At 43.0% G+C, this 25,531-nt stretch overlaps 1 protein-coding gene across 3 annotated transcripts in view; it reads right to left on the minus strand.

Moving 5' to 3' along the window:
• Positions 1-18,212: 18,212 nt before the first annotated feature.
• Positions 18,213-25,531, minus strand: part of ARK2C (arkadia (RNF111) C-terminal like ring finger ubiquitin ligase 2C) — a 156,958-nt gene continuing 149,639 nt past the window's right edge. For all 3 annotated transcript variants that reach the window (XM_077463064.1, XM_077463062.1, XM_077463063.1), the window contains one exon: positions 18,213-23,225. In XM_077463064.1, the coding sequence (XP_077319190.1) occupies positions 23,108-23,225 (118 nt within the window). In that variant the 3' untranslated portion in view covers positions 18,213-23,107. The remainder of the gene's footprint in view (positions 23,226-25,531) is intronic.

Below are 25,531 nucleotides of genomic sequence, written 5' to 3' on the forward strand. Positions count from 1 at the left end.
CTAGTAAAAAAAAAAATAATAAAAAATTATTAATAAAAATGCTATAAAACTATCCCTATTTTGTAAACGCTATAACTTTTGCGCAAACCAATCAATAATCACTTATTGCGATTTTTTTTTACCAAAAATATGTAGAATACGTATCGGCCTAAACTGAGGGAAAAAAATGTTTTTATATATATTTTTGGGGGATATTTATTATAACAAAAAGTAAAAAATAATGCGTTTTTTACAAAATTGTCGCTCTATTTTTGTTTATAGCGCAAAAAATAAAAACCGCAGAGGTGATCAAATACCACCAAAAGAAAGCTCTATTTGTGGGAAAAAAAGAACGTCAATTTTGTTTGGGAGCCACGTCGCACGACCGCGCAATTGTCAGTTAAAGCGACGCAGTGCCGAATCGCAAAAAGTGGTCTGGTCTTTGACCAGCAAAATGGTCTGGTCTGCAAGTGGTTAAGAAAAAGAGGTAATGAAGAGGCTCTGAGGAGCGGTTTCAAACAGCTGAGAGCCCCATTCAGTATGAACCTCAAGCTGCTGGCTGCGATTGCTCCTCTCTCTACTGGTTGAAGACACGCCATTTATTTCCTGTGGTCTCCCTTGCTGACGCCATCCATCTTTTCATTCATATTTCATTAAAATGTGATGAATAGATTTCTGAACACATGAAATGAAAAAGACATCCATGACAAGATATATTTTATTTATGTCATTATTCCAGCGTGGATGTTCACTATGTATTTGGAGCAATCATGATACATCTGACTGTCTTACACGTCGGGGGGTCTCGGCGTTCTGCTCGGGCCTGTCAGTATCCATTTAATAATTCATATGAGGAACAAGATGCCGTCCCCGTTCCTTGTGATCATTCCTTCCTGTGGATGGTTCTGGAGATTAGAGAGAATCTGGCCCTGCAGAGATTACAGGGAAGAGAGAACAGGCAATGCGCTGTCAGGATCAGTAAGACGCTGTATAATCCCTGCAGGAGATCTTCCGTAACCCCTGCCTGGTTCCCCTACGTTAAGTTTGAAGGGGAATTACAGTTGTGCTGTTGTAATGGCCACCAATTATCTTTAGAGTTTCTTTTGTATGGTCAGGCCTTGCTGCTGCCATTGTCACGTCACATTCGGCTACCCATCACATTTTGCTACCCGCTGGAGTGCGCATCCACTTTGCCACGGGGCCACTCGCCATGCTTCGGGCATGGCCTTGCTTCGCTCGGCATAATTATAATCTAACTCTATGTCCACTTGGATGGTGGGGCTTGAGCCTGGACTCAGGGGTATGGCCACAAAATTGTGCACAAGCGCAGAACGCCACAGTGTTGGAATGCATATAGCGGCGTCACGCATGCGCAGTCCAGCGGGTAGCCAAACGTGATGGGTCGCCATATGTGACGAAACACCATCATACCTGCCAACTTTCTGAGATGGGAATGAGGGACACCTATCAGCAAAAGTATGCAGGCATAGGACACACCACAGGCCACGCCCCTTTAAAGGAGAATTGTACAAAAAAGCAAAGATTAGTTAAACACACAAGTGCTTTTTTTTTACCACTACCATTCTTTTATATTGGCTTGTGGAATTTACAAATGCAGGTTTAGGTCTGGAAAACACTTTTTGATAGATAAAAAGTGCATTTTATACACATCTATATGGATCAGACCAAAATGAGGGACAAATGAGGAGGAATGAGGGACAGAGGGGTATAATTATAATCTAACTCTATGTCCACTTGGATGGTTGGGCTTGAACCTGGACTCAGGGGTATGGCCACAAAATTGTGCACAAGCGCAGAACGCCACAGTGTTGGAATGCATATAGCGGCGTCACGCATGCGCAGTCCAGCGGGTAGCCAAGCGTGATGGGTCGCCATATGTGACGAAACACCATCATACCTGCCAACTTTCTGAGATGGGAATGAGGGACACCTATCAGCCAAAGTATGCAGGCATAGGACACACCCCAGGCCACGCCCCCTTAAAGGAGAATTGTACAAAAAAGCAAAGATTAGTTAAACACACAAGTGCTTTTTTTACCACTACCATTCTTTTATATTGGCTTGTGGAATTTACAAACGCAGGTTTAGTTCTGGATCTTTTGATAGATAAAAAGTGCATTTTATACACATCTATATGGATCAGACCAAAATGAGGGACAAATGAGGAGGAATGAGGGACAGAGGGGCATAATTATAATCTAACTCTATGTCCACTTGGATGGTTGGGCTTGAACCTGGACTCAGGGGTATGGCCACAAAACTGTGCACAAGCGCAGAACGCCACAGTGTTGGAATGCATATAGCGGCGTCACGCATGCGCAGTCCAGCGGGTAGCCAAACGTGATGGGTTGCCATATGTGACGAAACACCATCATACCTGCCAACTTTCTGAGATGGGAATGAGGGACACCTATCAGCAAAAGTATGCAGGCATAGGACACACCCCAGGCCACGCCCCCTTAAAGGAGAATTGTACAAAAAAGCAAAGATTAGTTAAACACACAAGTGCTTTTTTTACCACTACCATTCTTTTATATTGGCTTGTGGAATTTACAAACGCAGGTTTAGGTCTGGATCTTTTGATAGATAAAAAGTGCATTTTATACACATCTATATAGATCAGATCAAAATGAGGGACAAATGAGGAGGAATGAGGGACAGAGGGACATTGTTCCAAATCAGGGACAGTCCTTCGAATTCAGGGACAGTTGGGAGCTATGCACCATGTCTGGAGACTGGGCCAACCAAGGAAGGTGAGGTGGCAATCAGAAGATCTGCACAGACTGTTAATGCACCATAATTTTGCCCAAGCCTGAATGATTAAGGCTTGAGCAGATACCACGGCCTCTGGTAAGTTATTTCTTAACGATCCTGCAACCTGGAGGCACAACTGTGCATGAGCCCATAGGCACTAGGGATGACCCGTAAATTCAGACTGAATTTTGCCAATTTTGCCATTTTTCAAAATGTTATTTCTGCTCAGGAGGCCCTCCCCCCCCAGTTTATATCAAACCCTTCAGGTCTTGTATGTGTTTCAAGGGGGGCTCACATGAAAAATGCTGTGAGCCCCCCAGTATGAATTTTATGAGTGGACCCACATGAAACAAAAGATTAGGGTCCCGCTTCTTCCCCTTCTTCTCAAATCTATACTATACCCTTATCCAAGCAGTCAGGAAAGGGAAGGGGTGAGGTGGGTATGCACACCCCCCCCTTAACCATTTTCCAACCACCTCACGTATAAGTATGGTGGCAGAGTGGCTCTCCTGTGCCGACACATTCACCTAGTATGCGATCCAGAATTTCCGGGTAGGGGGGCACTGTGCTTAGACACATCACAAGTAGGGTGATCACGTGTCCCGGATTGCTCGGGACAGTCCCGAATTTTACAGGTCTGTCCCGGGTACCTTCATTCCAGGACAATACAGTATCCCAGAATGAATCTGACACAGCCACCCCCCAGGCTATTCTTATGCCCCCAAAAACGGCCACCACATTACCGATTTACTCACTGACTGAACTTGTCCTGGCTGGGAATGTCTGGAGGAGCACATCCCCGCTCCCTGCTTGTGATTGGAGAAATTATAAATCCCGCCTCTTGTGTCTAATCACTGTGCTGTGATTCGTTAAAGCACAAGCTGATTTTTTGGAAGTGGAGGGGGGTGTCCCTGAATGGCAGTTTGAAAATGTGGTCACCCTAATCACAAGCCGATCATCGGGTGCCGGCCAATGGATGTCTGCCAGCACCCACTGATTGGCGAGGAGGAACACAGAACAGAGCTCTGTAAACAAGGCAGAGCTCTGTCCTGTCAGCGGGTATGTGCTGGATTTTGTTTCCCTGCAAAGAAGGGGATAAAATCCAGCACGTCCCTTAGTAAAAACAGCACATAGTAAACACAAAAGCACTGGTTAGGCACACTTTTAACCCTTTGATTGCCCCAGATGTTTAACCATTTTCCAGTCAGTGTCAGTGCAGTGACAGTGCATATTTTTAGCACTGGTCACTGTACAGCCTTGGCCAAAGGTTTTGAGAATGACACAAATATTAATTTTCACAAAGTCTGCTGCTTCAGTGTTTTTAGATATTTTTGTCAGATGTTACTATGCTTTACTTAATTATAAGCACAAGCATTTCATAAGTATCAAAGGCTTTATATTGACAATTACATTAAGTTTATGCAAAGAGTCAATATTTGCAGCATGTACCTTTCTTTTTCAAGACCTCTGCAATTCACCCTGGTATGCTTCTGGGCCACATCCTGACTGATGGTAGCCAATTCTTGCATAATCAATGCTTGGAGTTTGTTAGAATTTGTGACTTTTTTTTTTGTTTACCCGCCTCTTGAGGACAAGTTCTCAATGGGAATAAAGTCTGAGGAGATTTCTGGCCATGGGCCCAAAATGTTGATGTTTTGTTCCCCAAACTACTTAGTTATCACTTTTGCCTTGTGGCAAGTTGCGCCACCATGCTGGAAAAGGCATTGTTCATCACCAAACTGTTCTTGGATCGTTGGGAGAAGTTGCTCTCATAGGATGTTTTTGTACTATTCTTTATTCATGACTGTGTTCTTAGACAAAATTGTGGGTGAGCCCACTCCCTTGGCCCGAGAAGCAACTCCACACAGCACACTCCATTAGCCAAGGCCTCAAGTGACCTTGTGGGCTCGATATATAGACGACATCTTCCTCCTTTGGGATGGAAGTGAATCAGATATTTCCGCTTTTATGGAGGAACTCAATGGTAACTGTGACGGATCCAATCCCACACTCCGATTGAGTGCTTCTGTCAGTATACCGCTTCCTAAGTCTGAATATAGATATCAGATATTCCAACAGCTCACAAGCACAAAACAAGACGACACTTGCTTAGCTGCGCAACATGGACTGATTTATTAGAACCAAAAATACAAGTATTTATAATACAGCAGAATGACTAAAACCTAACCTAATTAGCATGAGCTAAATATCTAATCATTGATCCAGACTAGTTGTCTTCGAGATAAGACTTTTCAGGGTAAGACTTTGTCTCCTAGCTCACTGACTGACTATTCAATACACATTACCATAAACATAAACACAGGGTTAATTAGCACAACCAACAATGTGTGGAATATTCTTAAAAGCCGAATCGGAAAGGGGATTCATCAGAGAAAATTACTTTGCCCCAGTCTTCAGCAGTCCGATCCCTGTACCCTTTGCAAAATATCAGTCTGTACCTGATGATTTCCTGGAGAGAAGGGACTTCTTTGCTGCCCTTCTTGACACCAGGCCATCCTCCAAAATTCTTCTCCTTACTATGCATGAAGATGCCCTCACACCTGCCTGCTGCCATTCCTGAGCACGCGTGCACTGGTGGTGCCCCAATCCTACAGCTGAATCAACTGTAGTAGACAGTTCTGGCGCTTGCTGAACTTTCTTGGGAGTCTGAAAGCCTTCTTCACAACAATTGAACCTCTCTTCTTGAAGTTCTTGATGATTCGATAAATGGTTGATTCAGGTGCAATCTTGGTAGCAGCAATACCCTTTCCTGTGAATCCATTTGTGTGCAAAGCAATGATGGCTGCACATGCTTCTTTGGAGGTAACCATGGTTAACAGAGACAGGACAATGATTTCAAGCACCACCTTCCTTTTAAAGCTTCCAGTTTGTTATTTTTACTTAATCAGCATTACAGAGTTATTTTCAGTCTTGTCCTCATCAACACTGACAACTGTGTTAATGAGAAAATCACTGACATGATGTCAGCTGGAGCTTTTGTGGCAGGGCTGAAATGCAGTGGAAATGTTTTTTTATGGGATTAAGTTTATTTTCATAGCAAAGCGGGACTTTGCAATTAATTGCAATTTATCTGATCACAGTTCATAACATTGTGGAGTATATGCAAATTGCCATCCTAAAAACGGAGGCAACAGACTTTGTGAAAATTAATATTTGTGTCATTCTCAAAACTTTTGGCCAGGCTGTATTAGTGTCACTGGTTCCCACAAAGTGTCAGTTAGTGTCAGATTGTTCGCCGCAATGTCGCAGTCCCTATCGCAAATCCTAGAGGAAGATCAAAGCAGAAATCAGAGGCGTAACTATAACCTTCAGAGCCCCAGTGCAAGAAACCATAAAGGGCGGGGTCGGGGGCCCTATGGTCCCATGGCCCTTCCCACTTATTCAGGGAAGCCCCCTCCCCTCACTTGCACATACTAGCATCCTCTGTATTCCCCTGCACACCTCAACAACCCCCAACACATCTATGTACTCTTCTGCACATCTCTGCACCCCCACACCTACCCCCCCGCCCCCCCCGTACAAACACCTCTGCACCTCCCAACATCCTCTGTATCCTTCCAGTACCATTGTACACTGCAGCAAGTGAACTTGGCATCCTGCACACCCCTAAGGCCCTGTCTGCGGGGTCCGCTTGCTCAGCAGTAGATCTCTGCGCTGATCCCCGCTGAGCAAATGGATGACAGGTCCGTGTCTGCTCCACTATGCAGAGTGGACACGGACACATCCCACTGTTCTCTATGGGGCGGTCAGATGCAAATGGACTGCCTGTCTGTTTCCATACAACTGTCATCTGTTCCGCTAGATGGATGAGGAATGGATCTCCCATCCGTCTGTTTTTAGCAGATGGCGGTGTGTGTCAGCGGACAAGTCGCTCCATCAAGGACTATGGATGGACCAATCGGGTCCCCCTGAAAAACTGACAGATGTACCCAATCGGTCTGCCAGTGTGAAAAGGGCCTAACATATCTCTGCTCTGTACCCACTTGATGTGCACCTCCAACCCCCAGCACATCCACCCCCACCTTTACCCCATGACCACTCACCTGAACATTGATAGCAATCTGTGGTGCCCCCAGCATTTCCCTCTGCACCTCAGATCACTTCAGTTGCAGTTCACTATGCAGTGGGGGAGGGGGGGCAAGAGGGGGCGGTCGGCAGCTCTGTGGTGCCTACGGTCCATGGGATCTTCCTTCGGCTAGCAGTTCACTTCATTCTATACAGTGGAGAGGGGAGGGGCCTCTGACCTGGGCAGGTATTGGCTTCAGCCCCCCTCCACTGCATAGTGAACTGCCAGCCAGAGGTGCAGGGGGGGGATACCGGTTCTTGGGCCCACCGTGGCAGAACATCAGGGCACGGTCGCAAATGCAACTGCTGTGACCCTGGTAGTTCCGCCGCTGTCAGAAACCAACAAACTGTTGAGTGGTCCCATCTCATCCTGAGGTTTGGTATGCCGTACTATCATGGCATGATGTTCCCCTACACTGGGGCATCCACAGAACTTTCACCTGGTGTAAGAGACAAGCCATGTGTGTGGGGACCTGTTCCTGGTCGTTGAACAACCAGATGCCATGTGGTCTGTTCAGTGTCACAATGTGCTGAGGTTTGAATTCCTGCCGAATCGGATGACATTTGAGCTGTGGATAGCCCTGCTGAAAACTAATAGATGGATCCATTTTAATTGTGCTGCCTATGAGTTCTTTATTTACCATGCATCCTGTGCTACTAGGCAGTGATACGCCAGTGCTGTTTAGCACTAAAACATGGAGGACGTGCCCCTCTTGTGGTTTTGGATGTTTGAGGATCTGTATGTGTTTTTTTTTTTTTTCACAAGCTGTAGTCGTTGCTTTGATGTAAATAACACGGCTAACTACAAGAGGATTTTGCAATAATGACTCCCGAGGATTGATTTTAATAAGGAATATTCAGCGATGTTTATGAGACTGTCAGATGACAGGGAAATATATCCATACAGTAGGCAGCTGGAGGTGACACAAGGAGGCCGCTAATTAGACTTCAGTTAATGTACAGAAAGTCTCCCGATTCCACAGACACTTACACATTCCCTGACAGTCTGCACTTCACATCTACGCCTCCATATGTGATACATAAAATATCTGCGTTTAAGGTTGGAAAAAATGTAGCTTTAATGCTAACTCCAGCCAGGAGCGTACAAATATTTTAAATACAATATATGAACTATTATACAGTACCCATAGGTGTGTGCAGCCTATTGCATTAGGATGTGCACCCCAAAGCTCAAAAACACATGTGTGTGTCTACATGTAGCACCCTCTAGTGCTAGAAGTGTAGATAATTTCTTTTTGTGACAGTGTAGGTACATTTTTTGCAGGCTTGACTGACAGCCAAGCCTGTCTGTTTTTTTTTGTCCTGGGTTGGGCAGAAATCCAGGGAGAGCTGGATGACTCAGAGGTAGCATCACTGAGACCTCACCCCTACTTCTCAAATGTTCTGGAACCTTCTAGAAGAATGGGAGGGAAGGGAAGGTAAGGTGGAGATGCCTGGAGTATTCTTTGGGGGCCCTGACCAATCCCCAACTTGGATTGGCAGGGGGTAGGCCCTCTCAAATACTCTGGGTCAGCACAGCTGGGGAGGAGTTTTTTGGGTGGAAGCTGGAGATGGAGTGTTAGGCTGTCGTGGCCTTTGTGGGAGCTCTCAAGTCTGGGTGGGGGGTGACTTTGAGCCTGGGCTTGGGCGCGGACAGGGCCCTCTCAAGACACCCAGAGGTGTCCTGGACAGGAGACACTGGGAGCAAGGAGATGATAGTGGGAGAACAGTGCCGAGCAAGTCTCCAGGAGCAACAGGAACCTGCCAGGAGGGCTGGTGAGTGACACACAGTGAGAAGGACTGGGAGGCACGCCTGAGAGAACTGGGATGGAGCATACTGGGATGAGTGCAGAGGGAGTAAGGAGGATTGTGGTGGCATGGGTAGTGGAAAGAGGCAGCTGCAACCAGGAGGGCTGGCAGGGCATGAAGAGGTGGTACTAGGAGCAGTAGCCACACGTGAGACAGCTAGCACTAAGGACTACCTATTTTTGCTACATCATAGGGACCCGCGGTCCCTGCCTGTGTTTTTAGTTCAGTCCCTATATGTTTCTTTACTCAAGTAGGCATCCTATAAGCACCCTATTCCCATTCAAGTTCTATTCTGCTAATAAAAGAACAAAAAAAAGTACAAGGACTGTTTCTTGACTTAGTTTGTCTGGAAATTCATGTGCCTGGGTGTGCATGGTGGGAGAAGGGCCACAATCACCAGCAGCCCCTACGGGGGTACCGCTACATATACATGGCCCTGGCACATTGATCTCCCCGCTGCCATACAGAGTGATAGTGCTAATGCAGACTAGGTGATTAGGGTGTGCCTAAGCACATCCGGCACGCCCTGTGCACATGCCTATGTTGCACGCTATTTGCAATGCTGTTTAGCCAGTCCTGTGATTTGCACTTACCTGTTGCACTGAATTGTCAGAGCTATGCCGCTTTCTGAGTAATTTCTTTGCTTCCAGCCTTCTTGTTGCAATTAAACTCAATGTACTGGCAAGGTCCTCCTATTTTTGTAATTTATGAACCCCAAAAGATTGAAAAGTAGTGTCAGCAGAGGCACCCGGATACAAAGCTGAGAAATGGATTCTTCATTGACTTGACATTTATTGCTCACAGAATAGTATAAAACATTGTCAACGTGTTTTGTGGCACTGCACTGGCCACTTCCTCAGGATAGTGCATAAAACACATTTAACAGCTGTGATCTGTCTCATGCTCTTTTTTGAGTGTGCATCAGACCGCAGAGCATAATATCATGCCTGGACTGGCCATAGGGCACACTGGGCATTTGCCCAGTGGGCCGGGGCCAAATGCAGGGTCGCCATCAGGTGAGGGCCCAGGCGTCACTAGCAGTGGTGCCAATCATTCTTCTGTGGCTCTGCTGCTGCAGTCTTACCTCCCACCTGCTGCTGTCAGCATAAGTGGTTGGTTGCTAGTGCTGCCTGGCATCTAGCAACCAACCACATGGTACAGTAGGTCTGCTCCCAGCATTCAGTGGAGAACTTCCTCCACCAGTCCTGGCTGTTGCACTGTGTTCCCGTGTCCTCCAAATTCCACCCATAGAGTCCCGTCCACTAAGTCCCACCCACAGAGTCAATTCAATATAGGGGACACTGATAGGACACCTCTAATGATGGGACACTGATGGAGGGATCTCCAATGAGGGAGACACTGATGCAGAAACCTCTAATGAGGGGGAAACTGATTGGGACACTGATGGAGGGACCTCTAATGATGGGGACACTAATGAAGGACACTAATGAAGGGCCTCTAATGAAGGGGACACTGATGGGGGAGGGGGACCTATAATTATGGGGACAATGATGGGGACCTCTAATGATGGGGACAATAATGGAGGGACCTCTAATGAGGGGGACACTGATGGAGGGACCTGTAATGAGGGGGACATTGATGGAGGGACCTGTAATGAGGGGGACACTGATGGAGGGACCTCTAATGATGGGAACACTAATGGAAGGACCTCTAAAAATGAGGCCATTGATTGAGGAACCTCTAATGAGGAGGACACTGATGGTGGGACCTTTAATTATGGTAACACTGATGGGGGACCTCTAATGATGGGGGTTCTTTAATGATGAGGACACTGATGGGCGATCTCTAGTGATGGGGGCACCGATGGAGGGAGCTCTAAAGATGGAGACACTGATGGAGGGACCTGTAATGAGGGAGAGACTGATGAAGGGACCTCTAATTATGATAACACTGATGGGAGACCTCTAATGATGGGGACACTGATGGAGGGACCTCTAATGATGGGGACACCGATGGAGGTTACCTCTAATGATGGGGACACACCGATGGAGGTTACCTCTAATGATGGGGACACACCGATGGAGGTTACCTCTAATGATGGGGACACACCGATGGAGGTTACCTCTAATGATGGGGACACACCGATGGAGGTTACCTCTAATGATGGGGACACACCGATGGAGGTTACCTCTAATGATGGGGACACACCGATGGAGGTTACCTCTAATGATGGGGACACACCGATGGAGGTTACCTCTAATGATGGGGACACTGATGGAGGTTACCTCTAATGATGGGGACACTGATGGAGGGACCTCTAATGATGGGGACACTGATGGAGGGACCTCTAATGATGGGGACACTGATGGAGGGACCTCTAATGATGGGGACACTGATGGAGGGACCTCTAATGATGGGGACACTGATGGAGGGACCTCTAATGATGGGGACACTGATGGAGGGACCTCTAATGATGGGCACAATGATGGACATCTAATGATGGGGATACTGATGGAGGGGTCTCTAAAAATGAGGACATTGATGAACTTCTAATGAGGGGGAAACTGAAGTGGGAACTCTAATTGGGGGGACATTGATGGTAGGACCTGTAATTATGGTAACACTGATGGGGAGACCTCTAATGATGGGGGCACTAATGGAGAATCTCTAATAATGTGGACACTGATGGGGGAGCTCTAATGATGGAGACACTGATGGAGCACCTCTAATGATGGGGACACTGATAGAGGGGTAGTGCTAGTGGGGGGGGGGGGGGGGGGCATAAAAACCTGCAAGTGTAAACCAGGCAGAATAGAGCCTGCCCCCAACTAAAAACATTCAGGTAAAGCATTATTTTTTTCTCTTGTAATGTGTCTTTGAAGTTGCTATAGAATTTGACTGCTCCAGGAAAAGTCGATTCCCCAGCACATAATAAAAAGTAAAATTTTGGCTATAGTCTCTGCAAAAAAAAAATTACGGGTAATATTGTTGTTCTACATAAGGGATAGAAGCTATATAACATACCGTATTTTCCGGCGTATAAGACGACCTTTTACACTTAAAAAAAACTGGCCGAAAATCAGGGGTCGTCTTATACGCCGGATCAGCCCCTCCGATGCCTGCTGAGGGTTCGGTAATACTGTATGTAGCTTCGGCTACATACAGTATATACCGCTGAGCCAATCCCAGCGAGTGATGTATTCAAATGAATACAGAGCCTGCTCGGATTGGAGTAACAACCTCTGCCAATCCGAGCAGGCTTTGAGAGTCAGAGAGGCGCGGGCTGATGATGATACAGCCTCTGCCAATCCAAGCAGGCTTTGTATTCATTAATAGAATACATTGCTCGCCGTGATTGGTTCCAGCAAAAGCAGGAAGAAGGATATGGCGCCAGCTCCTGCTCCAGCAAGAAGGACGGAATATCAAGCGTCGAAAGCCTTGGAAGGGGGTCGTCTTATACGGTAAGTACAAGAAAAAAATGCTTAAACAACAGTAAGATTAGGAGGTCGTCTTATATGCCCGGTCGTCTTATACACCGGCATATACGCTATGTTAAAAAAAGAAATACACAGTGGTGTTGTGTGGCACTTTTTATTTGTATTCCCCAGCACAGCCACAGTTCTCCTTCCCTTCTTCCACATCATAGCCTGATCCTCTTCTGGGAGGGTCTAATTAGTATCTGTGCTGGTCCAGCTCCTTCAGCCCTCATTCGACCTCCCAGCATAACATTTTATGTAACTACCATGGAAGGAGCATAGAAAAACACTGGACTCTTCTAGGAAGATTGTTGTTGAAATGAATGGTCTGACAAAAGTTTCTTTTGAACAGACGGTCAGAAAGGAAACCTCCAGAGACAAGATAGTTAGCAATGCAATTTGATTTATTAGTTATAAATAAAGTACAAAAAAAGTCCACAAAATGTGAATTGAAGCAAGTACACAATTTCTAATGTCTCATCGTAAATGCACTATTGCTTTCATATTGATTATAATAAATAATCCTCTAGCATTTTTTATTCTTGCGTTTTATGTTTTTTTTTTTTTTACTATAAAATAGTCTATATGTAACAAAATGTTGCACCACAGCACATCAGAACAGCAGTAGAGATAAGAACCGAGAATGAGCCTTTCCCTTCCCCGCCTTATTAAATTACACGATCGGGGATTTTTCCAATTGTTACTGTGTATTAGGAATCTTAGGGGTCACCTGTAAAAAGGTAAGAATTATTCACATAAAATTAAAGCCAATGTCAGGTTTTGAACAATGTCCTCTTTTGAATTTCTGTTGGAACTCTGAGCTAAGTGGAAATAGTTCCTAAAAGACGCAAACCCCGTTTGGATTAAAAAAAAACACAAAAACAGATGTTTTATAAAACAAATCCCTAAGTCAGAGAGGCACACAGAGAAGGTTTTCCTGTCTAATAAAGCAAATAGTGGACACCTTGTAGTGCATGGCCAGGAATTTAAGGTGAAACTGTCAGCCATATTCAACTTTTAAGGCTAAATGGCACTTTTATTAGAAAATAAATTGTACAAATATTACAAAATAATACAGGGCTTACGTGTTTCAGCATGTAGCCTTAATCATAGCCATAGCCATCATAGTTGGCTATGATTAATTCTACATGCCGAAACGCGTAAGCCCTGTATTATTTTGTAGCACACTTGGAATAAAAACTGATTAATTGCGGAAGATCAAGATGCTGGCTTTCTTTCATCTACATGTGGCCCTATATGCTACTTTACTTGATTCTTCTCAAAGGGAACACTATTATATTAAATAATGCATGCTGAAAAATTTCAATATCATTCCCACTATTTTTTTTTTTTAATGATAATACAGTTATCCTTTTTATAATTTTCTATAATTCAATTATCCCTTGGGTGGGCTTAAAGTGATCCTGTCGCCACAGGATAAGACGAAACACAGGCATCTTGTTAAAGGAGAAGTGTGCTCTGTTGAAGAGCTATGGGCTCTACTGCTAACCTAGACTTATAGGAGTGTTTGATGACTGGCCATGGATGGGGCCACAAGGACACAAAAATGTGAAGATTTGTAGGGGCCACAAGGACACAAAAATGTGAAGATTTGTATAAAGACAATAAATAAAGAGAGGATGGTGCATAATTAAATATAACAAAAAAATTATAAATAAAACATCTCCTACACTGCAGCCATGATTAGAAGCTTGCCCAGCATTTTCTAGAACAAATGTCTACAAATACTGGTTAAACTCTTGCAAAGTAGCTAAATACATATATGGGAATTGTTTTAGCTGCTTAAAGATTTGAAATTCTGTTCAGCCAGTCATGTGATCCAGACATATCTGCCAGACAGCACAGCCAGGTCCCGCTCTCCCTCCTTATCCAATTACAGGTTTGTGCAAGTCAAATACCAGTCTGTATTACGGATTTGTAGTGTAGTCTGCAGAGAGGTCCCAGGTCCTGCTCTCCTTGAGATCTCTCTGCAGATTACACTACAATTCAATAATACAGACTGGTATATGTCCCGCCCCAGTCTGTGATTGGACAATGAAGGAGCAGGAGGGCACTGATGCGATCATCACTCCTCCCAGCAAGTCCAGTGCATTGACAGCATAGGGTCTAATTTGCTCAGAGTGGGACCGCTCCTACTCCTATTAAGAACTACTGTGCAGGAGATTTATAGTAGGTACTTTTGCCAGCAATATGGAAAAAAATTACTTTTACTGATAATATAATCCACCCATAATTGGTTTAAATGGTGGCCTATGACTGTCTGAGGTTTGGCTTGAATCTAGCTAAATGGGTTCTTTGCCCAAAATTAGTGTCACAAGGTTGAAAAATCTAAGAATTCTTGCAAGTTACATTACGTTTTTGGAAAGTTACCACAAAACAAGAGGTCAGGTATCTCAAATAAAATTTAGCCGCTAAAAACAAGACTCAACTTTAATTGTTTTACTTGTCCTGTATCACGTGGTAAGGTCAATATGAGACACCTAGGGATCTTAACAAACCTGGGCTTTATTCTGGTTCAGAACTCTGTCCCTTTCCCGCTCTACCACCAGTGACCATCAGAGAAACTTCCTCTTTGCCCTGTGGGATGTTGGAGCTCTCAGAAAAGGCCTTCAGAAAGTTTAAGCAGCTCCATAGAGGGGTAGAATGAATGAGTGAATTTTCAATGAAAATTATTAGGAAAAGAATGTTCTAAGAAAGTTCATTCATTTTTCTAATCATTAGTGGGTCAAATCGGTGGTCGTTTTCAACCACGGTGATGAGAAAATCCGAACAGGAAGGAAAATTTTTCTCGAACAAACAAATTTCTAACAGTCCATGTGGTTAACGTTAAACGCAAACAAAATCTTTCAAATGACATTCGATTGTTAGGAAATTGTGTACGTAAATTTTCCGAAGACTTTTCGTTTCCATCTATGGCCAGCTTTAGTTTGATGCTTTGCCAGGCTGTTCGTTAAACGGGTTTGTAAGAGTTGTCATAAAAAGGCCCCAAAATGCTTTTGGCGCAGAGTTGCCAAGTTTTGGTGGATTTTTGCACATGGAGCAGGCAATTAGAGAGCCCTGGTGTCCATGATAAAATCTAGATAGACTCCAGATATGTGGAGTCTATCTATGTGTGGGGCTTAATCCAAATTATAGTAATAATTTATGTTAAGCCCTGCATGTATCCAGCCTTATTATATCTAGAATGTACAAGACACATTTGTTCGGAAGAAGCAGTGGGTAGCCACGAAATGCGTAATATAGCATTTTGCTTTGGAAGATGTTTATTTAAAGCTTTTGAAGTTACACCATTAACATACAAAATGGAAGATACAATTAGATAACGTAATAACACAGGTGCTGTTAGACAAATTTAACGTTTAAGGGCTGTGCAGAACAACATTTTAATTTAACTACAACAATAAAATGTAATCGTGCCCCCCTCTCTCCTCATTGGCTCACTAGCTGTGATTGACAGCAGCGAGAGCCAATGGCTGCCCCCGGAGAGCTGGGGCTCTTATGCACATCATTGGATCGCGATGTGGCTCAGGTATTAGGGTGGGCGCTGCTGCATAGAGAACGTTTTTTTACCTTCATACATATAATGCATGCAGGTAAAAAACCTTGAGACTTTAGAGCCATTTTAAGATGGCCATACATGGTTGGTCTGTCACTCATACATTCTTACAGAAAATCAGAAAAATTGTTCATCAGAACAATCTTTCTTGCCATCACTGAGTCTACTCATTTAGTTTGTAAGCCTTTAAAAAAAAAATTCAGATGTGGTTTTTGAATGGAATCTAATTTGCATTACAAATTGTAAGACTTATCCTGAATTTAAACCACATTCACAGTTAGCCCTTGTACACATGGTCGGAGATTTTGACAACCAAATCCGTCGGATTTTGCCCGTTGGATCTTGTCCGAAACTGTTGCATACACACGGTTGGACTAAGTTGTCGAAAAATCCGATCTTTCAGAACGTGATGACGTAATTTCGTTACGATGGGACTACATTCAGGCTAGTAGCCAGTAGCTTTGATGTAGGAATTTGATCTGAGCATGCGTGGCACTTGGTCCGATCAAAATTCTCTACACATGATCGGAGTATGTCCGATCGAATCAGTTGGCCGGGAAATATTTCCAACAAGTTGGAAATTTGGGTCTGACGGATATTCCGACGGAAACATTCCGATGCATACCACACACAGTCGGATTATCCGACAACACAATCCAATAGGACACATTTCGACGGATTCTCCGATCGTGTGTACAAGACTTTAGAATTTAATTTTTTTGAGCAAAAAATTATCCATCCTACTCCTTCAAATTTTATTGTCGCCACACTTGAAAACAAACGCTGGTTTGCCTACTAACCATTAGAAAATCCAACAAATTTTCCCTAATGGAAGTTTTTTCAGTGAAATTCTACTGGTGTATGGCCAGCTTCAGGTTTGGCTCTCCCAATGCACTGAATGGGTTGTTTGCCGCAACTTAGCCAGATGTAAGTGATATAATACCACTCTCTTTTCCCATTGGTGGTTATGTAAAACTACAGGTACTGTATAGTCCTCCTGTCTTTTGTCCCCTCCCTTTTTTTTTTCCATTCTCTATTTTTTTTTAAGTGGCAAAGATAAATTTGTTGATACTACAGGTTAAAAAGAAATTACAGAAAAGGATCATTGTGCTCCATTATGCCTTGAATATCAAGTCTGGTGCCTTATTGACGCACAGTAGTGTTGAGATGCTTGCTACGCATTAAACTCATTTGCATAGCGTAATTGAAAAAAACTCTCATTTACAGTTTTTGACGTTTTCAGCCCATTCCTACTGCTATCAACATAATGTAATTGTATCAGGTGGACAAGTTTGGTCCATTATTAAAATGAACAGCGCAACGTCCATTAACCTTTTTACTGATGAGATGAGCTACATTATGAGGTCAAAGCAATTTACGCTTTCAGTCACAAAATAGAGTGTTGATCTCATCATATGGGAATGTTCTAATCTAGGGAATTAATCTCTATGTCATTTACGGGATCGGGGAAGACATTAGTCCTCCGGTAGGGTGGTCTGTTTTGCTTTCATCTGGACTACACAATTAGACTTCATAAAAAGCTGAACATGGAAGTTTCTTTGGAGCTTCTTTGAAGTCGGGTGTCTAATGGGTATTTATTGTCCAAAATATTTCAGAGCTCTGGGGAAACAAACAGCTAAAAACACCTTTGAAATGTATAGAAGCTCATAAGAATGGAAGATGTGGCTTGGATAAGCTGCAAAATGTCATCAACATTACAGAACAAGTCCAGTTGAATGTGACCAACTACTACTAGATATATGGGAGCTCTTTTGCCTGCTAAAGGATTCCCAGGTAAGTTACATAGTTAGTCACAAGTTCAACTAGTTTAACCAATAAAAAAAAAAATAGAAAGCCTTCATATACACAATTCTATATACCCACAGTTGACCCAGAGGAAGACAAAAAAAACATATGAAGCATGGCCCAATTTGCTCCAGCAGGAAAAAAAAATCCTTCCTGATCTCCAAGAAGGCCATCAGATATTATGTGGACCAACAAACTCTGGTAATATTACCTAATCCCAATGTGTAATATAAGAGTGTTTTAGCTTTTTGGGTGAAGGTCCAGTTCTGCAATTCTCCAATGTTTTGTAATCCCACTATTAAGATTACTATGTTTTAAGAGTCAATCTGTAATTGCTTATTCATTACAAAGTGACAGGTTCTCTTGCTAGACTACTTGATAGACCACCGCCCAACATTGTCGTGCTCCCCCACCACTTCTGTGTTGGAATAATAAGTCTAAGGGCTCGTTCACATGGGCGATTAGGTGGCTGCATTAAAATGAGGCTGAAAGCTGCTAAACACTGCATCTGGATCTGAACAAAAAAAAAAAAAAAGGGGGAGCAAAACCTTGTGCAGTTTAATAAGAATAAAAAAAATACCAAAAACACTCACAAAACAAACAAAGGAAACGGGATTTGAATACTTTGCGTGGCCTGGATCTCAAGCACTATCAGGCAGATAAGCAGACACATTTCAAGGGCAGGACCCTCTTCTTCAGAGCTTGAATCTCCTGTTTTGTTTGCCTTGGTGAGGTAAAGAGACAGGAGATTTAAGCTCTGAGGAAGAAGGTCTTGCCCTCGAAATGTGTCAGCTCACATGCTTAATAGAGAGCGAGGCCCAGGCCACATAGAGCACTCACATCTTGTTTCCTTTGTTTGAGATCTCTGGACCTCTTGATGACTGTTGGCTTTAGCGAGTATGATTTTGGCAATATTTTATTCTAAAACACGATCAAAGTTCTAACCTTAACCTCCATTCAGAAAAGTTTTAGATATGGTTCCACTGTAAAGAAATTTTATTTGAACTGTATTGATGGTTAGAGGAGGAAACCAAAATTTTATCTTTCATTGGCTGGAAAAACTACGGACATCTAGCAGTGGTCACCCACCAATAGACACAAATTGTTTAGTACAACATGGCTGACCAGTTGCTCCCTTAGCAAGTTATAAGGAACTCTTGCTTAAGGCCATCTCCTTGTTCTCAGAGTGGGATTTTTTTATTTATTTTTTTTACACTGTACTGATTATTTAATAAACGCTGAGGAAAGCGAAAGGTTCATCTCGGTTTGATCATGAGTGCAAATCATATTTATATGTGCTAATCACGTTCACTATATTGCAGGTATCCACTAGGTCACAGCATACAGAATCAAAGGTTTTGCATTCTTAATGGAATGTTTTTCAAGATAACAGCACCACGGGGGAAAAAAAAAAAAAATACACTTCATCAACACACACACCCTGAATTAATCGTCGTTATTATTCGCTATTTTTTTTTGTTCACAAGATAAAGATTTCATTTGTTTTAAACGTACCGTCACATGCAGCGCATTCCATATCCGAACAATGCAAAAAAATGAGGTAATAGGAGTCATATATAGATATATATAATATAAAAACAAATTAGTAACGTCTCTAAATAAATAAATTATAATTAAAAAGGCCAAAAACAACTATAAAAATAATTAAATAAGAGCCCACAAAAAACTCTACAAGTTAGTCATAAATTATGATTGTTAAATATAAGGCATTTAAAGTCACAAAACCCTGTGATCTACAACGGTTCCAAAATCGTTCTAAAGCGGTCTAAACCTCACGAGATATTAAACACGTGGTACCCAAAACACAGATACTGTCTCCAACAATACAACCCATCGATTGTAGGGTTTCATACACACAAATAGCTTTGATTAAAAACTTGGTGCTTTTTTTTTAATTTTTTTTAATTTTTGTAAAAGTTTTTTGAAAAAAAAAATGTGCTTGTTCTTTAAGAGTTTAATACTTTTCAGTTCCAGCACTATGAAAGTTGTGGTCTATCTATCACTTCACCTCCCTGAAGAGTTTCTCCAGGAAAACGTGAAACTCTAGCCTTTGACAGAGGGGGCGCTGCTTTGTGATTTACAGCTTACAGCTCATTTGCATTGAAGGGAAAAACTTTTTCCAGCCTTTGGATAGAATAGGGAAGGGTTGTAACCTATGACTTTTTTTTTTATTATTGATATCTGAGCTCCTTTTGAGAAGTCCCCTCTTAAATTGTTTGAAAGATTTCCTCCCAGTCCCACCTCCCTTTCCAGTGCTAACTACTACGTTTTAGAATTCCTCTTATTTTCTGTCTCGGTGACAACAATCACCAGGACAGGGAGATAGGTTGAATCACCCCAGTGGGGACACAAACAACCTTCTAAGGCCATCAGAGGTTCCAAACATTCCTCCATCTATCCAAAGCTTGAAAAAAAGTATTGCGTGGAGTTCCACTTCTACTTACAGGTAGGAAGGTTGTGTAATGTCTGAGCCCTTATCTGAAATCAACTGTAGGAACGATTGATCTATCATGGGGGAGGTTGCTACAGACAGGCAGGGCCAGGAGAAGAGGTGAGCAGGAAGGGCGACTACCAGGATGGGGTACACTGACCCTAACCCTAAGGGAAGGGGGCGCAATTTGGCATCTTTGTCCTGGACATTGGATGGCCTTGTCCCGGGACTGCAGATAGGTAATAAGTAGGCGTGAGTGATGCCACAGTATATTGGCGTAATAAAGGAATGGTATACCCACTACAGAACCAAAGAGGCATCTTTTTCAGCCCCTACCCTAGCAATCAATCCAGCTCAGCCCTGGTGTTTTCAGATAAGGCCTCAGACTGTACACAGCCCTCTGACACAGAATTAGTGAGCTGGGGGGGTCTATAAAAACTAAACAGCCATCTTTGTAATTACAAGGAAAGAACCAAACTCTGCCCTGGACAACTTCTTTAAAGACTTTGCTCTGAGCAAAGGGGTTTATCCTACACAGAATAAACTTAGACTCTTGAAACAGTTGTGCTGGTTTCCTTCTGCTGATGCCGAAGACCCTCGCCAAGCTGTGTGGATTTCAGAAAGGACAGACGTAGCAGAATGGCGATTGATCTGTTCTAGAATGGCTTCTCTGGCTCGTTTAAAGCCCAACAACTGTTTACATGCAAACAGTTGTCCATTTGTTATTATTAGGTAAATTGTGCTTTTATTGAAGGATCTAAAATGGCTTTCGTTTTGTGCTGCCGTCGAATGTCAGCCCTTTCAGGAATCCTGCAGAGAACTGGCGAGGTGTTAATAACACCATTGGATTTGTGACAAAGTGGAGGTGCAGCAACGGTTGCATTAGTCCAATCAATATGTAATATCTGGCCTTTCCACTGAGGCAAGTCTGCGTGTTAATACCAGGCCATGCCTGTGAATGCCAATTAGTCTTCTATATGTTTGCTTTGCCAGTGACCATACAGATGCACAATTTTGTTAGCAGTTGGTCGCAGCTAGAGGATGGCAAGATATTTCTGATTGGGTTAACTGATGACTGCAATATGTTGACAACACCTCAGGTTTTATGAGCACCGACTACCCTTGGTTAAGTTAACCCTTGACAATTTTATTTTCTTAAAAAATTTAAAGATAAGAGCTACATTTATAATACCTCAACATGTAGGCTTGCAGCTATTAGCTACTAACCATGGACACAGGTAAGACACTTTTTTTTTTAATATCAATGAAATTTAAGTAAAAAATCTCACTAGAGCAGCCTTTCTCAACCTTATTACTGGACAGAAATGCTTGAAAATTTTTCAGAAAATACACGCTAAAACCAATTAGTTATGGGTCTTTACAATTGTCTATCGGCGGGAAGAATGCACCCCATACAGTGGTGGTCAGAATGGCACCAGTACAGATAGCTAAAAAGATCATTGGCTTTGCCAAGTGGCGTTGACCCCAAAACAAGGCAGGCACCCTCGGATGAAAGGTCAATCAGCCACCAGCTTAAGTAACACTTAGCAACTTCTACGGGAAACCTAGGGCCCCACAAAACCATGGTTGAGAATGGCTGCGCTAGAGCCTAAAATACAAAATGGCTGCTAAGTAAAATTCCCAAGTGAAGCATAACACTATATTTTGGCACTAAAGGGTAGAACTACAAAAATACTCAATGGTAAGCTGTTTTGAAATAATCTAGAGCATAGTACAATGAGAGCTCTTATTTAAAATTCGAAGGGTAATCAGTAAATTTTAGCACTCTAGGGCAAAAATAAATAAATTCCCCAGATTATTATTTCTCTTTTTCTTAGGCCCTTTTAGGGCAGGCGGCATTAAGAATGTTTGTGGCTGCTTTCTACATATGGCTGTAATTCCCTTTTTTTTCTAAATGTTTATTCTTTAAAGGCCACCACTACCCAAAACTGGCATTTTTTTGTTGAATTTCTGGCTCAGCATATCTCTTGGTGTCTCCAGTGGTAACTTATCTCAGTTCTCACCAAACTGCCATCATAGACAGACATCAAGAGTGTAAACTTTTTGATGGCCTTATGGTTGGAGCCAAAGGTGCAAACCACCATACAATAATATCGCCAGTGGACAAGAAGCAGGCTTGTGATTTACTTCTTGAGGGTCCAGACAAAATTAGAATACCAGGTTTTTGAAGAGTAGGGTTTAAAAAAAGACATATGTCCTTGAAGGTTCTCCGTTTTTCAGGTCATGGTATACCTAGTAGTAGGACTGTAATGTTGAAGACATTTCTCTCTCGTTCAAGTGGCTTCCTCAGCTACTTGAATGAGTAGCGAAACATCTTCAACTTTACAGAACAAGTCCAGTTGAATGTGACTACCTACTATAAGGGCTGTAGAAATATGTTTTTAGAAAACAGGCCACAAAGAAAGAAAACCTTTCCCCAGCATCAGCAGAGTCCACCATAACCACCATTTTTTAAAAGCTTTGCCTTTTGTATCACCCTCTGTAAACATAAGTAAGAATAATAAATTAGTTCAAATAAAGTAACAAAAAACTTAAGGCTCCAAACCAATCCTTTTTTGTTTTTAAACTGTAAACAGGATTTTATTCTTCGCCTTAAGTTTTAGTTGGAAAATGTCAATGTGTCAAATGGCTCTTTCAAGCACCAAAACAAAAAAGAAAAACTGAAACAAAAAATAAATATAAATAAAATGGTAAATATTATTTGGTGCAAAAATAGGCTAATAGCAACATGTCCACCACAAGATGACTAGGGCACCGAACACAATATTTTTTTTAAGCTAACATGCTCCGGATGCCATCCACAGTTATAGCTACGACCCCTACTTGATTCTACATATTAGAGAGGTATATTATGTACAATTCTTTGCAGTGCAGGATTGGCAAGCCAGACTGACATAAGAGTACCTGCGAAGGGCCAGTCTTCGTCTCCAGCGATTGGGCCCTGTGGCAAGCGGAAGACCTGCTTCCCCTGCAAAACGGGTCTTTATGGCTGTTAAGATCCTCCAGTATTTTTATTTTTATTTTGTTACGTGCCTATGATTCATCTACAGAATAATGTGCTTGCAGACTGTCCTTTAAATGGCTCAGGAAGCAAAAGGTTTACTGCAGGTGAAGGCCGTGTGGACCTGATAAGGAGAATTTGGATGCCACCTTGGGGGATTTTTCTCAGCTGTCCTTCCCCAGCTGCGTTTCGATGTCCACTCTGCAGATAGGGCACTTCTTGCTGGTCGCTAACCACTGATCAACGCAGACTTGGTGGAAGAGGTGCATACAGGGTAACCTTCTGCAGAATAAGGAAGGAAACAAAGTAGATGAGTGGCATTGCATGGAAAGAGTGTGTACATCCAAACAATGTACTTGCCTTTTGGTCTGTTAAATATACTATTGAAATATATAAACCATAAAATAAAATCTGCACAGGCTTTTTCATAAGTTTACTGTATGATATACTGACTATCCTTTCGGTATATTAATAAATCTTTTACATTGACAAGTGTCCACAGATTTAACTTCACCATGTGTGTTAATAATTACTTCTTGACAAAATTATTAATATATCAAATAGCAGTTATTGACATCAAATGATGAGACAATATTGTTCCTTCTCTTCTATGTTTGGTGGAAAGCAATATCTCTGACAACTACACTGCTCATATCATATTGATTGCGGAGAGTGACGCTTTTTCACCTATATCAACATATATTGCTTTGTGGAAAGTAGCACTTGTGGACATTGGATTTTTGTGTTATTGCAGTCACATACAGTATATTTGTCTATGTACCACCCTTCTAGTTGCTTGTGTAGGGCAATTTTGTTGTCTGGCCCCTCTGTTTTTTCTGGCCCCTCAGTAAACCCCCCCCCCCCCCACTCCCCCAGATTCTAAAATCTCTCTGGATAGTTCTGGAACTTGGAGGGTGGGGGAACTTCCTCTACAGTCAGAATATTTATGGAGAGCTTTAACAAAGGCTGTGGTACAATGGATAATAGTGCAGATCCATCCCCAAAGAATGAGATATCGCATAAGATAAGGTTGCCCCAAGAGATTTTGACAGGAGTTGCACCAAACAACGTTTGAAAAAGTATAACCTTTTATTGAAATACATGAATATTGCTGCCAGTTTTTTTGGCCTGTGTATACAGTCCTTAAGGGTTTCTGTGTGGTAAATAGTTTGAGAAAGACTGGTTCAGAGTGCCTTTTTGATGGTTAACATCCACAATGCCATTCTAATTTCTCAAAGAATTAAAGGGATTGTAAAGTGATTTAAAAAAAAAAAAATAACAAACATGTTGTACTTACCTCCACTGTGCAGCTCGTTTCGCACAGAGTGGCCCCGAACCCGCTCTTCTGGGGTCCCTCGGCGGCTGTCTCGGCTTCCTCCTGCAGGTGCTTCTCACGTTCATGTGAGCTCCCTCGCATGGTGAGAAGCACCTGCGGGCCCGCCCCCCACGTCAGTGGATGTGATTGACAGCAGCGCGAACCAATGGCTGCGCTGCTTTCCATCCATCCAATCCAGCCAATCAGCGGCCAGGCTGAACGGTGGAAAGGACGTCGGGAGACGAGCGCGGGACTTTCGAGGGGTGAGGTAAGTAAAACGGGGGGCTGGGGGCGCCGGGACTGTCAGATGTTTTTTCACCTTAATGCATTCTATGCATTAAGGTGAAAAAACATTTACCTTTACAACCCCTTTAACAAACAGCTGAGGGGAGGAATCCCTTTTGACACTGAAAAAAACCCACCATAAACACACCTTCAAGTTGCGATAAGCTGTTTTGTGACATTTGATTAGTCTAGAACAGGGATCTCCAAACTACGGCCCTCCAGCTGTTGTGGAACTACGGATCCCATGAGGCATTTTAAAACTCTAACATTCACAGACAAGACCAGGCATGATGGGAATTGTAGTTCCTGAACAACTGGAGGGCCATAGTTTGGGGACTCCTGATCTAGAGTTATCCTCCAGATGTTGGAGTTCATTATCTGAGCTCAGATTGTGGAAGAGATATCTCTTCTCTTAGGCCCCTTTCACACATGCGGATGGTATGTCCGTATTTCATCCATCCGTTTGCGGATGAAATATGGACATACATTCATCCCTATGGGATAGCGGGTGTCTGCGGATGAGCATCCGCAGACACCCGATTTCGTCCGCCTCCGCAACAGTCCGATTCTGCAGACGGAGGAAAATCCTATTTTTCTATCCGTCTGCAGAGCGGATCGGATGAACACGGACAGACGGTCCGTGCTCATCCGATCCCCATAGAGGAGAATGGAGAGCTGACAGGGCGGTCCCTGCACAGTGTGCGGAGACCGCCCTGTCCGCAGCCAGCTCAGCGGGGACAACGGAGCGATCCCCGCTGAGCGAGCGGATCTTCATCATTACTGATCCGCCCCGTGTGAAAGAGGCCTTACACAGTAAACAAATTTGAAAGTACTCTTATCAAATCCATAAGGATAAATATTTTTTGTTTGGACTCTTTAGCAAAGATAAATTACTTTGTCAAGGAATAATTATTAGCACACACAGTGAAGTGGGATTTGTGGACTCTTTTGCCTCAATGTAAAAGATTTATGGATATACCAAAAGGGT

The sequence above is a fragment of the Lithobates pipiens genome, unplaced genomic scaffold, assembly GCF_037356315.1.
Source record: "Lithobates pipiens isolate NorthernLeopardFrog02 unplaced genomic scaffold, aLitPip1_a1.2 Scaffold_3, whole genome shotgun sequence".
Lineage (NCBI taxonomy): Eukaryota > Metazoa > Chordata > Amphibia > Anura > Ranidae > Lithobates > Lithobates pipiens.